A 16,535-nucleotide genomic window follows, 5' to 3' on the forward strand; every position below is an offset into this window, starting at 1 on the left:
TTCCAAAGCTAATGTGAATTACATGGCAAAGAAATGCCTAGGACAGGCTTTCAGTCATTTTATAGCTTTTTTCCACCCAAAGGGATGACAGGTAAAGATTCCACCTCATTCCAATTGTACAATGTGGAAAAAGAGACATTAGGGGGAGAACGGATATGGGTATACGTACGACTACCTCTTAGGGTTCCCGTCCCATTTGGATATGGGCCCTGGCCAGGAAATTCTCTGACAACACCTATCTGTTTGGTAACATCAACTATAACCTCATTCCAAATACAAACAACCAGACTTAAAAGAGAGAGATTAAGGAGAACAAGAGAGTAGAAGTGCCTTAAAGTTAGCCAGGTCTTGTCCTGAACACACGGGTGCCCCTGTAGTTAGTCTGCAGAGAAGTAAAAACCGACCAGGAAAAGGAGAAGATGAACCTATGATCATCCGAAGCCAGGGCAGTTCCTGAGGACATTTGGGGGGACGGTTCAAGCCTTACAGACAGCCGTGCACCTGCCAATTCTAGACTCTGAGTGGCAAAGACAACATTTGGAAAACACAGCTTTCTGTATTCACCGTCCAGGTTCGGAGAGCAGAGACCCCTGGCAGGCTCTGGTTTCAATCACCCTGATGTATATACCAGGAAAATAGCAATTTTAAGATAGCAAATAACCTCTCAGCGTGTTTTTGGCTCACCAAACTTTTAGGGATGGCTGCTCCAGGTCATCAGGTGCAATTCAGCATTTTCAGCTTTAGCACTTGCCTGGGATAAGTCTATTCTCCACAGTATCATATACTCACAGTGCCCAGAGCTTTCCTTTTGTAACTCTCAGTCTATTTAACAGTACACTCAAAAGGTTGCAGCCTTTCATCACTCTTCCAGAGACACAAATTTCTGCTGCTTACCCATAAACCACAGATTGAAAAAAAAAGAAAGAAACAAAGAAAAATGAAAAAAAAAAAAATGGAGCTCTACTCAAAGGAGGCAAAAAGATTTAGAAGAACTTCTCCAAGGAAGGAGGAAACATTAGAATAGAATCAGCACTTCCCCAGGAGCTCCCGCTGTGGCTCAGCAGGATTGGCAACAACTAGGGAGCACAGGGACGTGGGTTCAGTCCCTGGCCTGCCACAGTGGGTTATGGATCTGGCATTGCTGCAGCTGCAGCTTCAGTCACAACTGTGGCTCAGATCTGATCCTTGTCCTGGGAGTTCCATATGCCACAAGGTAGCAAAAAAAAAAAGAGGAGTTCCTGTCATGGCTCAGTGGTTAACAAATCCGACTAGAAACCATGAGGTTGCGGGTTCGATCCCTGGCCTTGCTCAGTGGGTTAAGGATCCGGCGTTGCCGTGAGCTGTGGTGTAGGTTGCAGACGCGGCTTGGATCTGGCGTTGCTGTGGCTGTGGTTCAGGCCGGTGGCTACAGCTCCGATTCTACCCCTAGCCTGGGAACCTCCATGTGCCACGGGAGCGGCCCAAGAAATGGCAAAAAGACCAAAAAAAAAAAAAAAAAAAAAAAAAGATAATCAGCACTTTCCCGTTGTGGCTCAGCAGTAACAATCCCAACTAACACCCATGAGGACCTGGGTTAAATCCCTGACCTCACTTGGTGGGTTTAAGATCCAGCATTGCCGTGAGCTGCGGTGTGGGTTGTAGATGTGGCTTGGTATAGGCCGGCAGCTGTAACTCCAATTTGACCCCTAGCCTGTGAACTTCCGAGTACTGTGGGTGCAGCCCTAAAAAGACAAAAAAAAAAAAAAGAACAGAATCAGCACTATCTACTGACCTCTGCTCCCCCAAGCCACTCCCTCTATGTCCCAAGTTAGCCTTCTGTCACTATTTTGTCCCATTGCCTAAGATATATTTATTCTCCCGCACATACAGCCTAGCTGTAGATAGTGGTATGAGTTGCTAGGCAGACACTTCAGAGGAGAATCTGATCCTCTTCATGATGGGACCAAAAAAGGTACTGATTCCTTCTCCTACATTTCTAGAAAATTCTCCACTGGGAGGGGAAGGCATGGCCAGGAACAACAGCATGGAAGACTGAAGGAAGGTCTCCAAAGTATTCATAAACTTGGAGTTCTCGTTGTGGCTCAGTGGTTAATGAATCCGACTAGGAACCATGAGGTTGTGGCTTCGATCCCTGGCCTTGCTCAGAGGGTTAACGATCCGGTGCTGCCGTGAGCTGTGGTGTAAATCGCAGACATGGCTTAGATACCATGTTGCTGTGGCTCTGGCATAGGCCGGTGGCTACAGCTCCAATTGGACCCCTAGCCTGGGAACCTCCGTATGCCATGGGAAGCAGCCCTAGAAATGGCAAAAAGAGTAAATAAATAAATAAATATTTTTTTAAAGTTAAAAAAAAAACAAAGTCTTAAAAAGCGGAGCATGACAATGTGAGAAATAAAGAATGTATATATGTATGTGTAACTGGGTCACCTTGCTGTGCAGTCGAAAATTGACAGCACACTGTAAACCAGCTATAATGGAAAAAATAAAAATCATTAAAAAAAAAGTTTTAAAGGGAAGGGTTGCATGGCTTCAAAGATAGAAAACAATGAACTAGGGAAAAGCCTATTCAACAATGGAAAAAAAAAAAGGAAACTTGCTCATTCCTTATACGTGAAAACTCGCTCCATCAACCATTATCAGAGATATTTAAAAACCAGCCCCATCCATCCCATTTTATCAAAGTTAAGAATAATCAGACAGTTTTGACAGAAAATAAAATGTGTCCCCCAGGAGTCCATACGCAGAGCCAAATTTCCCAGCTGAAAACCATCAGGTTATGAATCGAAGCACCAGCAACATCAACTTTTCAAACACCATTGATGAGGAGGTCACAGCACTCATTCGTTCCAGCACTGTGCTCCTCATCCAAAGGTGAAGGTGTTTATAGAAGGAAAAAACACCCGTCACAGCTTTCTCCCCGCCTCCTTCCCCTCTTGATGTCTCTGAATATGCATCACTAAATAAAATTTCTCATGCTCACAAATGAAAGGTCCATGAGGAGGACATAGGGAAAGCCCCCCGGTCATTTTGCAGAGGTGAGCAACATTATACTTAAATGACTGCCTGGGAGTTCCCACTGTGGCAAAGCAGAAACAAATCCGACTAGGAACCATGAGGTTTTGGGTTCCATCACAGGCCTCTCTCAGTGGGTTAAGGATCCAGCGTTGCCGTGAGCTATGGGTGTAGGTCACAGATGCAGCTTAGATCCTGCATTGCTGTGGCTGTGGCTGTGGCTGGCGGCTATAGCTCCAATTTGACCCCGAGCCTGGGAATTTCCATATGCCAAGGGGGTGGCCCTAAAAAGCAAAAAAAAAAAAAAAAAAAAAGACTGCGATGTGGTCTGAAAGCCACACGAGCCCTCAGTGTCACCTCAAAAAGAGAGAAGTGATCAACAGTTCAACAGTCAAATAGGATCACACCTGTCAGCTAGCATCAGAGATTAGTTACCAGCACATGACAAGTTCAGTTTTGTTTCAGACTGGGACTGAAAATAAGATCAACTGTTTTCAGGTTTTAGACTTTTTCCCTATAAAACTCCATTAAACCTAGAATAGGGGTACACTTTCTGTGTTACCTAAGAGAGACTCAATAGTTAGACAAAGTTAAAGATTTATTATGTTGGAGTTTCCACTGCGGCACAGTGGAAACGAATCCAACTAGTGACCATGAGGTTTCAGGTTCGATCCCTGGCCTCGTTCAGTGGGCTAAGGATCTGGTATTGCTGTGGGCTGTGGCGTAGGTCTCAGACACGGCTCAGATCCTGTGTTGCTGTGGCTGTGGTGTAGGCTGGCAGCTGTAGCTCCAACTGGACCCCTAGCCTGGGAACCTCCATATGCCAAAAAAAAAAAAAGATTTATTATGTTGCATTTATTTATCTTCTTTTTAAGGCCACACCTGTGGCATATGAAAGTTCCCGGTCCAGGGGTCAAATCAGAGCTGCAGCTGCCAGTCTACACCACAGCTCACGGCAACACCGGATCCTGCACCCACTGAGTAAGGTCAAGGATCAAACCCGCATCCTCATCGAGACTATGTCAGGTTCTTACCTGCCGAGCCACAAGGGAACTCCATTAACCCCATTTTAGATGATGCGGAAAAACTCAAGGTCCATCATTTTTCCCTCCACTTTCTCCTAACTGCGCCTTTAAAGGACTTCATTTAGAATGTTAACAAAGTGACAAATTGGATTTATTATAAATAATTACACTGCCATCTAATCTCCTTCGAGGCCGAGGAATGAGGCATTCAGTTGTGATAACCAACCACAACAAACCACAGCAAAACAATTAAGTCTCACCTTTCGCAGGAAGGCTCAATCACCCCCAGCCCTCAACCAGACAGACGAGGGCCGCTCAATGAAATAAGAAACTGTCATTTAGGGGTGGCTCACTGGCCAGAGCCAAGGCTCTTACACACTCCATGACTCAAAGGTTAAACAACAATGAGAGTGTTCTGTGAACTTTCTAAAAAGCTAAACTATTAACTTTAGGACCTGGGGTAAAACCGTGGCCTATACTTGCGCCATTCAGAACCGCAGGGCATGAGCCATTTGGAAAAGGCGAGAAAGTCATGTGTGTTGTCAAGTGCCTGTGAGAGTTCTGAGCTCCAAGGGTCAGCCTCTGGCTGGGGTGAAAATGCAAGCCTGCTGGGAAAGGGTGACCAGTTTCTCCTAATGGGCCTTTCCAATGGCAAGTCCTGAAACGGAGTGGCCTTAGATGGCTGCCCAGATTACTTCCATTAACTATCAGTGTTATCCGGCTTCCAAAAAAGGATCATTGCCAGATCCTAAGTAGTGTGAGCAACTTAATGCAAACAGGCCTGCCTGGGGGCTTGAGTCCCTCTCTTGCTACAACCGACCAGCTGCAGAAGCCACCTGGCCTGTGGTAAGAGGACTTGCTGACCTCTTCTAGGTCTAAGGGCCCAAGGGTCCTGGGCTGCCCTTCACCAATGAAAGCCCCTCCCCTCCACCAGCAGGTAGCTTTCTCCGACCCCTGATGAGAAGTAAGTTTCCACTAAAATCCCATTCTGCTTCATTTAACCAAAATCCCTGGTAAGGATAGGTACACAAAGCAATTGGCCAGAATTAAGGGTGTTAAGTTTCCTAACACACTCCCCTGCAGGGTGTCCCAGAGGTCAGACAAGGTAATCTTGACCTTGTCGCTGACCCCTTATGGCCCCATGTCTGAAGGTGTCCATAGACACCCCAGACACACACACACACACACACACACACACACACACACACACACACACACACACACACACCCTTGAAAGAAATGGTTTCTGCCTTCTATGGGTTACAACTTTGCTGGGAGCTCCGAGAATATGTTTGACAAGGTCACCTCTTCCGATATAGACCTACATTGCAATTACTGAAATGAATCTGAGCAGCCATCTCTGTGAGCTTATTGTGTTTTTTCATGGCTTTGCCAGGGCGTGCCAATGCTAGGGGACCTTTAGGTTCCTAAGCAACGGGGTGAGACCCAAGCCTAAAATGAAAAGGCATGGATTAAAAAGCCCATGCATTCAAGCGGCAAGCATTTAGTGAGCACCTAGTGTCATGCACCTAATTAGAAGTCCCATTCAAAGCTCTCTGGCTTCCTGCTCCATAAACACCTCCAAACCCTAGGTTCCTGGCCCCAGGGAACCTAATTTCTACATCCCCAGGCGGTCCAGAGCCGCAGTGCCAGGGCTATCAAGCAAGCATTCAACCCAACTGCCACTCACTATCATCACCATGCCTCCCCCTTCACTTTCTGGAAGACTATTATTAGACCTCCCTCAAATGCATAAAATTTTAAAATCCCAGATCGTTCCCTCTAATACATATATTTGAATGTTCTCTCTCTTAAACCATTGAAGCCTTCCCTATCAGAGGAACTATCTGAAGGCACGTGGAAACAGAGATGCAAAGAGAAAACTCACATTCCGCCCAGTCCTGGAAGGATCTCGCTGGTCAACCTCGTGAGCCTGTGTGTCCCACCTCCAAGGAGAAAACAAGCTGGGGACTCTCTCCTCCCATCCCCACGGAATTGCCAGTATTTTTAGGACTGAGTCCTGCAGTGCACAGCAAACCAACTGAAAGATGTTCTCAGACTGTCGGTGTTTATTCCAATTCCTTGTGTCAATTAAAATGCCTATGGACTTTCTGCCAAAAGGAGAGTGTCTGCCCTTTGGACTATTAGCTTCCAGGGACCATCCAAACAAAGGCAGAATACTTAATGCTCCACTTTGTTTTGTTTAAAACTGATCTTGTGCTTGGAAATTTTGGCTGCCCTGCACATTACTGGTCAGCCAGAGAACGCAAGAGCAAAAACAGCTTTTATTTGGATGAGCTGCAGCCTTTAGTATCCTAAGTTCTTCCCTGCCAGTCATCCCTATTGAGGGCCATATACATGTATGTATATATATACATATATATATATATTTTATATATATATATATATATATTTTTTTTTTTGTCTTTTTGCTATTTCTTTGGGCTGCTCCCGCGGCATATGCAGGTTCCCAGGCTAGGGGTCGAATCGGAGCTGTAGCCGCTGGCCTACACCAGAGGCACAGCAACGCGGGATCCGAGCCGCGTCTGCAACCTACACCACAGCTCACGGCAACGCCGGATCCTTAACCCACTGAGCAAGGGCAGGGACCGAACCCGCAACCTCATGGTTCCTAGTCGGATTCGTTAACCACTGCGCCACGATGGGAACTCCGTATATATATATATTATATATGTGCACATCTGTGTATTCATGTGCTTTACAAATATTAATCCATTCATTCAAGCAGCAAGCATTTCTGGAGCACCTAGTGTCACGTACCCAATTAGGCATAAGAGATAAAAAATGACAAGCAAGTCCAAGGTCCCAACCCTGTGACAAGCTGTAGGGAAAGCAAATAATCAGGTAAGTAATGAGTCTGCATTGTGGCAAATGCTGTAACAGGGAAAAGAGGTTATTAAAAATAATATCGGAGGCAGCGACTCTGTGTCAGATGTTTACAGCCCCTGCCTCTAATTCTCATGACACCCTGCAAACGCAGGTGTCTCCCCACTTCCCAAATGAGTGTGCCAGGTTGTCCCACACCGCACCCCGCCTCTCCATCAATGTCAGCATCCACAACAGCATCATTTGCATCTCAAATCCCCATTCTGGTCTCAGTCTAGTACCTGCCTGCCGGCCTGCAGGAGCTTATTCAGGCATCGATCAAACTTTTGCCCAGAATTATACAGCACACACCCTGAAGGAACGTTTCAAGCCAGCTGAATGGAGCAATACGAGAATGTTAATAACACAAAGCAACGATGGAGCATGGAGGGGGCAGTCTGCGGCCATGACCAGTGGAGCTTTAGACAGCAACCAGCTTTGTCTGGTTTCTGAGAGGGACAAATCGTTGTGGAAAGAGTTACTCAGGAGATGGGAGCCAGATCTTAAGATCACATAAGGTCAGACAGTAGAAGAGGAAGACAGGCCAGTCCTTGAGGAAAGCAGCGCTCAGAAAGTGCCCAGAAAGCTCACAAGTTGGGCTCAACCACAGCCCAGAGTGTAACTGGAGCCCAATGGCGGGATGAGCCAGTCTTCAGCAGCCCCAAGTGCCAACTGATAAGAGATGCTAGGGCACCTGGGACATCAAAATGACCCAGTGTAATAGCACATGGAGAAATCCAAAGGTATAAGAACTCCTCCCCAAAACCATGACATGTGACAGCATTAGTTCTTTAGTCTACCTCCTAGAACAGAGGGTGAGAACCAAAGGGCCTCCTGGACTCACACACAGGTCACCCAGCAATCTTCTATAGGTGACAGGACCATTCACTGCAGGGACTTGTTGCCACCTGGAGGGTGTGCAAGTTCAAGGCCAGAGCTGCATTATTCGGAATCAGAGCAGAAGGGCCAAGGCTGTCAGCACAGTTCTCCCCCATGACCCTTAGCCAGCAGGACCTCCCTGCCCCAAATTGGTAAACAGACACTTAAAAGAATATTGAGTTGCAAACCAAGTTATTATCATGCCTGGAATACTCACATGTCCTGGCCAGTCCTACCGATTATATCAATATTTGTTTAACTCTTGACTGCTGATAAAATACTTTTACATGGCTTAGATGACTGGACATTCACAAGAGCCATGAACTAAGCACCAGGCCTCTCATTTTATAGATGAAGATCCAGCGGGTCAGAGAAGGTAGGTGACTTCTTCACTTACAGGTTATAGAGCCAGCCAGTTGTAGAGTCAATTTTGGACCAGAATACCTGTCTGCTCTATCACTACTGCAAATAATCATAATACTTTTTAAGTTCTTTAGGATTGACAGAAAGCTTTTGACAGTAGTCCTGGGCAGGACACACACTAATATACATAGACAGACAGATAGACAGACAGACAGGCAGGCACACACACACTCTCACCCCCGTACATACATACTCTCTGTTTTTCTAAAAGTAAAGTAACAGCAGTAGCAATCATAATGCTATTTCCTACCTGTTGAAAAACCCACCTTCCCCTCCTGTAGCTACGGACTTTGACTCAGTACATTTACAAGGTAAGCGAGTAGCTGTTATTTAGATTGCCGCCAAAGATAGGTAGGGAAAGTCTTCTTTTTTGTTTTGGTCTTTTTAGGGCTGCATTCATGGCATGTGGAGATTCCCAGACTAGGGGTCCAATGGGAGCCATAGCCACCTACACCACAGCCAGAGCAACACGGATCCGAGCCACGTCTGCGACCTACACCACAGCTCACAGCAAGGCCAGATCCTTAACCCACTGAGCAAGGCCAGGGATGGAACCTGCATCCTCATGGATACTAGTCAGATTCCTTTGCCACTGAGCCATAACAGGAACTCTGATAGGGAAAGTCTTACATCCCAGATGTTGAATAGTTTATAACTCACTGCTTAGAACAACCTCACTTTTGTGTTAAATATCTGCCAATTTCTGTTTTCTGCCACTAAGCTCCTGCCTCCACATCCCATCTTGTCTCAGTGACACAGAGAGCAGCATCTTTCCTATTATGTCTATCTCATGTCAGGATTTGTTTTCAGGAAGGAGGTAATTCCCAGCAGACATAAAATGCATACGACTTGAGGAGGAAAAAAAAAAACCCCACCCATTACTGCATTTCTAAACAAAAGATCAAACAGACAGCATGCATTCTTTATTTTTAAAAATCTCCACCTCCCAGTTTTTCAGAGCACTTCTTTCAAACTCACAGGTCACCTACAATAAAGTATTCAATAAACAATCTGTCAATTAGTCTTGCACAGTCGGGGCAAAATTATACACAGAAACGTAGAACAAGCCAAAATCAAAGCAAAATACTAGTGACAAATGAGCCAACCACTTGTCATCGAAGAGGCAGAGGGCCTGTCATCACACCCACGAAATAAAGATCACAAACTCCCTCACTAGCCACAGGGAGGCCTCATTTTTTTTCTCTTCTCATAACACATAATTCTACCAAAAGATTTTCACGAAAATAAGGTCAACATATTTAATCTATAAAGCAATCATCTCACCTACTTTGAATCATCCTTCTTTAGGAGAGAATTTATATAATCAGGCCACACTACACAAACAGAATTAAAATATATTTTTTTCACCTTTTTCCCTTGCTACCAAAGGAAAACCACGCAGGAATAAAGTGACTTCATTCTAGGTAAACAAAGTATTTCAACCACATGCCCTTAAACCATAACCTTAAACATATCCAGGAAACATGACTTTTTAAAAATAATTCAATGAATTTTATTATATTTATAGTTGTACAACCAAAATATGACTTTTGAGAGCTCCCTTCATTTAGTCACTCAGTAAATCCCCAACATACAGTTAGCTCCTCTTAGGCATGAGCCCCCAATGACTTCAGGTCCATACTAAATGTGGACAGAAATATTCTGATACAGCAACTTTTAAAAAGTCACTTCCTTTCTGAACTATCACTTGAAAAATCATTTTAGTGAAAATCAACTTTCACAATTCTTGTTAGGTAATCTAGGGTGTGGGTGTTTCTGAATTTCCTTTTCATGGGAAAAAAAGGAAGCACTGAATCAGGGGACATCAGGGGTCTATGAAAAAAGATGTATTTTGATACACATGGAAATAAACACATACTTTTTTGTTTGCTTAAAGATCCTTTTATCTACTTGACTCACAACATAAATACGCTGCAGTCAAATTCCCAATGTTGAATTTAAATTTGGGTGTGGAATCTGGCTTTTCTGCTAAAGTTAGACCAGGGCACTACCTACCCTGTCAAATCCCTGGTGAAAGGGAAACCCATCCAGCCCTTGGAGGCCCCCAATGAAATCCTTCTTTGTTCACCTGGAACTGAAAGGCTTCACATTCAGAATCACAGCTCCCTCCCACAGCACTGGAAGTATGCTCTGAATCCAGATAGCCATATTAGACTCTCAATCAGGGATTTGTTAAAAATTTAACGTTGCGAATGAAACCAGAGCAACCACTGAGACCAACCACGTAATTAAATTCATGGTTCAAGGAAGTTTCAAAATCCAATTCAACATCTGACAAGTCTCCATGTGTGACCTACCTATACTTGTGCATATCACTCTTGAAAACTCAGAAAAAGGGCAAGTCTTAAGCTTTTAAAAATAAGCCTATTAATCAGTTTGTACTTCGTCTAAATCACACATAAGAGCGAACTCCAGCCGCAATTATATCTCAGCTTCTGCCTTATTCTGGCAGAAGGACCACGGCTGACAAGAGTTACTGCAGACAATTAAATCTCTTGTCCAGGAGTCTTGATCCATACACCCTGTGTCATAATCTAACACTGAAATCGCCCCTCCACCCCCCAGCCCCCAGGATTAGGTCGTTTATTTCTGGTCCCTGGTCGTCACTGGGTTAGTAACTCTTTTCTCTATAATTTGCGTGTCTCCTGGAAGGGCAAGGGAGACGCCTGATTTCAAACTGCATTTGTTTACCGCCCACTGCTTGCAATAACATGCATTCGCACAACCCAGAAGCGTGCGCTTCCGGCACCCCCAGTACCTGCCAAGTTCCTCGCCGGTGTCGTAGTAATCGTCCACGTTTTCCTGCCTGAACACCGTCATGATAAACTGTCACGCCTCACCAAAGCCCAGCGCACTTCAGCTCCGCTTCCCAAACCATCACCACCGCTCCTGCTCCTGCGCCTCCGTGGGCCCCTCATGCATGAGAGTCCCGTCCTTTAAAAAAAAAAAAAAAGGTAATAAGAATAACAAAATGACAACTCCCAAAGGAAGTACCTCTCCCCAGGGCTAAGACCCACTTGCTGAAGACCACCTCTCCGGAGCTGCCCCTCCCCTCCGGGTGGAGAGGAGCACTCTTTGTTAAACCCAAGCCAGGGACGCCCCCAGCCCCGCATCGCCCGCGCACGCGTGGGGCCGAGCACAACCGCACCCCAAGGTCCGCTTCCCCGAAAGCAAGGCGCTGGGCTAGGATCAAAATCGGCTCCGGAAGTGGCTGGCCTCCCCGCCTCCTCTTTCTCTGCACACACACGCCCACCCAGCTCCCCACCTCCAGGGGCGCCGCGGAAGAATGAAGCCCTCACCCGGGCGGAACACTGCTCGCTGGAAGCATCCCTCTCCTGCCTGCAGCGGCGGTGCAGCCCCCGCGCCACCTCTCGGCTCCCGCACCTCCCCGGCCACCTTCTCTCCTCCCTCGAGTCACGCAGTCCCCAGAGGCACATTCCTGGCGACTCCCGCTCCGTTACCCGGCCGACCCGGCTTGCGGCCGCCCGGGGGAGCAAGGGAGGGAAGGGAGCGGCCGAGGGAGGCGCGGCCGCCCGCTCCCGGTCCCCGCGCCTCGACACAAAGCGCCCGGCCCGCGCCACCTGTTTCCACCCGCCCCACGAGGCCGGGGGCCCCTCCCGACTGTGATCCCACTTCTCCCCGCAGTCAAGTTTACCCCGCCTCGGCCTTCCCGGTGGTCCAGGCGGCTGCCGGGGCAAACCCCGCCGCGCCGCGGCCGCGAAAGCAAAAGCAGGCGGCGGGGCCCGGGAGGAGCCGGAGAGCCGCGCGCGGCCACTCACCCGGGCGCCCGGGAGCTGCCCGGGTCCCTCCGGAGCGCTGTCCGAGGCCAACGGTAGGCGCCAGCGCCGGGAGCGAGCGGGGCGGCGGCGGGAGCGCAGGGAGGCAGCAAGTGAGGACGCTGATCCCGCGCGCGTCCGCCCGGCGTCGGCTCGGCTGAGCTCTCCCGCTCCAGCTGCAGAGCAGCCCTCGGCTCCTCGCCGCCTTCCGGGCGGAGGGCGGCCGGCAGGCGGCCAATGGGGGACCCCGCGGGCGGGCTGGCGACACGGCCCACCCACCTCCGAGCTGCCCGGCCCGGCCGTTGCTGCGGGTGCTGTGCTGCGCTGGCTGCTCCTCCCCGCTCGGGGCTCGCTGGCGCGCTCTACCGCGCACACCCCCGCACACACCCACTCACCCCGCACCCGCGTGGGGAGCGCAGCCATCGCGGCCGCGCGCACCGTGGGCGCCCCACCTGTGACACGCCGAGACCTGCCTCCTTTGGCGGGATTCCAGGGAAATGTCCTGCAAATGTGTCCTGAGCGCCTAGGGTGGGCCAGGCACTGTGCTCGGCACCAGGAAATCGCAGGGAGCGTAATAGGTTTAAAAAAATCCCTGCCCTCATGACACTTGCATTATGGTGGCGAAGCCAGACAATAAATATGTAAGCAAATAAACGAGATCACTTTAGATCCATTCTATGGAGACAAAATTGAAGGATAATGAGATAGAGAATGACAGAGCGGGAGTGGGCCACATTAGGTGGCGTTCCCCTCCTGGACAGGGCTTTTGAGCTGGGATTTGAACTATAAGAAGGTATGAGGAGTTCCCGCCTTGGCACAACTGGATCAGCGGCATCTTGGGAAGAACGCAGGTTCGATTCCCCCATAGGCCGGTACAGCGGGTTAAGGATCCAGTGTTGCAGCGGCTGCAGTTAAGGCCACGTCTATGGCTCGGATCTGACTCCTGGCCTGGGAACTTCAGATGTACAGGGTGGCCAAAAAATGAAAAAAATAAAAATAAAAAAGAAGGTATGAAACCAGAGAAGAAAGGTTTTAGGTCTCAGAGGCCCAAGGAAGCAGCAGAAATGAAAGGTCTATGCGTGCTGTCCAATATGGTATTGAGTACAGATGACTTGACATGTGGTTAGTCCCAAATGAAGAGTCCAAGAAGGGTGAAATACACATGGGATTCCAAGACTTGAATATTTTTTATATTAAATGCATGTTCAAATGATAATATTTGGGATGTGTTGGGTTAAACAAAAGCTATTATCAAAATTAATTTCACCTTTTCCTTTTTAAAATACAGATACTAGAAAATATGAGTACCTGTGTGGTTTGCAGTTCTATTTCAGTGGGCTGTGCTGCTCTACACAGAGACCCCATGTCTACTGGAGACCCTTATCCATACTCTCTGCTTCTTCTTTTTTTTTTTTTTTTTTTTGTCTATTTAGGGCCGAACCCATGGCATATGGAGGTTCCCAGGCTAGGGGTCCAATCAGAACCATAGCCACCAGAGCCACAGCAATGCAGGATCCAAGCCATGCCTTCAACCTACACCACAGCTCAGGGCAATGCCAGATCCTTAACCTACTGAGCGAGGCCAGGGATTGAACTCATGTCCTCATGGATGCTAGTCCAGTTCGCTAACTGCGGAGCCACAACGGGAACTCCTTCTTATCTTTTTTTTTTTTTTTCCCCTTTCCATACACTCTACTTCTTACCCCATGCCTCCACCAAGCCCTGGAGTAGGGGGAACAGAAAGGATATTTCCCATAGGAACTGCTGGGGAATCACTAAAACTGAAAAGCTCCTTCAGAGAACTGAGAATTACTAAAACTTTGTAAACCCTCTGAGATTTCAGAGCCATGTCATGGTTCAAATTTCCAGATTTTCTAAAATGAGATGGTTTACACTCTCTTTAGGTCAACAAAAATTTTTGAAGGGGGCGGGGAATGCCCATCAGCTCTTATGCTTTATGTCAGACCTTCCTCTTTAAAGAACAGTTCATTCAATGGCCCAAAGGAAGGGCATGCGTTCATGATGATGGAATCAAGATTCCAAATTGGGAAATTGATAAGTGGTTCGTTTGAGAGTTGATACAAAAGGATCTGAAGAGGTGAGAAATGCAGTCAAAAATAATAACAAAAAAAAATGATTCATCTGGGGGAAATGCAACTGAATACATCTGTTGGAGGGAAACAGATTCTTGGAAAATTCGAAAATGCTGATGGATGACTGCTTTAAGGGTAATATTTTTCCTGTGAAATAAATGTGTGTTTTCCAAGACAATGAGAAGGACTGGCTCCGTTTGGGGACTAGCATGTTTTTTTTTTTTTTTTTTTTTTGGTCTTTTTGCCATTTCTTGGGCTGCTCCCGCAGCATATGGAGGTTCACAGGCCAGGGGTCTAATTGGAGCTGTAGCCGCTGGCCTACACCAGAGCCACAGCAACGCGAGATCCTTAACCCACTGAGCAAGGCCAGGGATCAAACCTACAACCTCATGGTTCCTAGTTGATTCGTTAACCACTGAGCTACGACGGGAACTCCCTAGCATGTCTTTTCTACATGCTGATCACAGGAGAGCTTCTACAGTAGCAAAAAAGTGCAGGCAGGGCTTGGGAGTCACAAAATTGGATCCAGTATGGGTGGAACCATTCAACCCTAGCTGTGAATGACCCTGGCTGGGTCCCTTTCCTCTGAGTTTCACATCTGCCCTAATTTAGGCAAGCATTTTAGAGAGGGAAATGTGCCCAGACATTCAATGAAGATGCAGAGTCTAATTCTCCCCATGAATACGAGTTGGCATGAGTGGCTTGATTCTAAGAAACTGTACAAGTGATGCGGTGTAACATCCTTCTAAGGTTTGGCCATAAGGTGTTAGAGCTTCTGCCTGCTTAAAACTCTCTCTTGCTCACTCTCTTGCTCTTGCTCTCTCCACTCACTCTGGAAGCCTTCAGCTGCCATGGTTACCCTGGGGCTGCCATGTGGAGAGACCACAGAGAGAAGCCCAAGGAAGCCAGCTGTTCCAGCCCCACCCCCACCCCCAGCTATTCGTGTCTTCACAGCCCAAGTTCTGTGAGTAGCATAAATGATTGGTACTGTTTTAAGTCACTATCTTGGGGTGGTTTATTAGAGGCAATAGATAACTCATAAGAAAACCTAACTCAATGTGTACCACATGCCAGGCAGATGAAATTATCTCTTGCTTAATCTTCAAACAACTCTGTAAATCAGTTGTTTTTTTCCACTTTATACTACACCTTCTTCGTCTCAGTTCCACCACCTGCCAAATGAGGAAGATAATAGACCCGGTGTATTCCTCAGAGTTGCTGGGAGATTCAATAGAGATAATGCATGAAACAGGACCTTGTACATTGTAAGAGACACCAGAATGTTGATATTACATTTTCTGTCATGTTCCAAGCAAGAAGAACTTTGAAAGACATCTCTTCCATGGAGGATAACTAAACTATTAATCCTGAAATTATGAGATTCAAGCTGTAAGGGACTTCCATGAAAAGAACTTGATGATGTTATGGACTATGGCTTATGATAATCGTGGTAATAACATTTAAAACAGACTCAAGTAGAGAATTTAGGACATTATTTTAAATCTGCATTAATCAGGGTAAAATAACTGTTGCTATAAAATGCCACAGATCTCGGAAGTTTGACACATTCATGGTTTATTTCTTGCTCTCAGCACAGATGTTTGCAGGGACCAGAAAAAGGGCTCTGTAATAGTCATAGTCATTCAGGGACCCAGGCTTCTGCCTTTTCATAGACCCATGGTTACCTTGGTGCATTGAGTTTCTCCATTGATATTTTTCATTCTCTGAAGAGAGAAGAGAGAATCCATAGAGGACTGTATTGGAGATTTATTTCGGGGGGTCAAGTTTGAAGTCTGAGGCTTAACCATTTCTTGGGCAAGATGTTCTAAGATAAATCAAAGTGAAACACACTAGCTCAGTTTACCTTTGGGTTTTTGTTGTTTTTTGTTTTGTTTTGTTTTGTTTTTGTTTTTGTTTTGTCTTTTTAGGGCTGTATCCGTGGCATGTGTAAGTCTCCAGGCTAGAGATTAATCGGAGCTGCAGCTGCTGGCCCATGTCACAGCCACAGCAACACAGGATCCAAGCTGTGTCTGTGACCTACACCATAGCTCATGACCTATACCACAACTCACGTCAACACCAGATCCTTAACCCACTGAACAAGGGCAGGGATCAAACCTCATGGCTACTAGTTGGATTCGTTACTGCAGAGCCACAACAGGGACTCTATGGGTTATTTTTTAATAACTTGCCTTTGGCTTTTATCAAGGGCTAATAGATATATACTTTTAAAGACATTTGTTTTTCGTTTGTTGGTTTGGTTTGGTTTATTTGCTTGTTTTTGCCTACGTCCATGGCATGCAGAAGTTTCCGGCCACGGATCAAACCTGCACTGCAGCAGCAATCTGAGCCATAGCAGTAACAATGCCAGGTCCTTAACCCACTGAACCACCAGGGAACTCCCAAGGGCTAATGATTTT

General features: G+C 46.8%; 2 protein-coding genes across 20 annotated transcripts in view; one reads left to right on the forward strand and one right to left on the reverse strand.

Moving 5' to 3' along the window:
* The window catches only part of DAPK1 (death associated protein kinase 1), a 230,065-nt gene extending 217,483 nt beyond the window's left edge, over positions 1–12,582 (reverse strand). For 2 of the 19 annotated variants that reach the window (XM_021064608.1, XM_021064616.1), the window contains exons 1-2: positions 11,395–11,510; positions 11,005–11,180 (exon numbers count right to left, since the gene is read on the reverse strand). In XM_021064608.1, coding sequence (XP_020920267.1) covers positions 11,005–11,066 — 62 coding nt within the window. In that variant the 5' untranslated portion in view covers positions 11,067–11,180; positions 11,395–11,510. The other 17 variants (XM_021064607.1, XM_021064615.1, XM_021064621.1 and 14 more) reach the window with 16 other exon arrangements.
* On the forward strand, positions 11,533–16,204 carry LOC106507907 (basic proline-rich protein-like). Its single transcript, XM_021064271.1, has 2 exons — positions 11,533–12,078; positions 14,955–16,204. Exons 1-2 carry the CDS (start codon positions 11,533–11,535, stop codon positions 15,081–15,083), a joined length of 675 nt encoding a protein of 224 aa, XP_020919930.1. The 3' UTR covers positions 15,084–16,204.

Source organism: Sus scrofa, chromosome 10 (genome assembly GCF_000003025.6).
Source record: "Sus scrofa isolate TJ Tabasco breed Duroc chromosome 10, Sscrofa11.1, whole genome shotgun sequence".
Lineage (NCBI taxonomy): Eukaryota > Metazoa > Chordata > Mammalia > Artiodactyla > Suidae > Sus > Sus scrofa.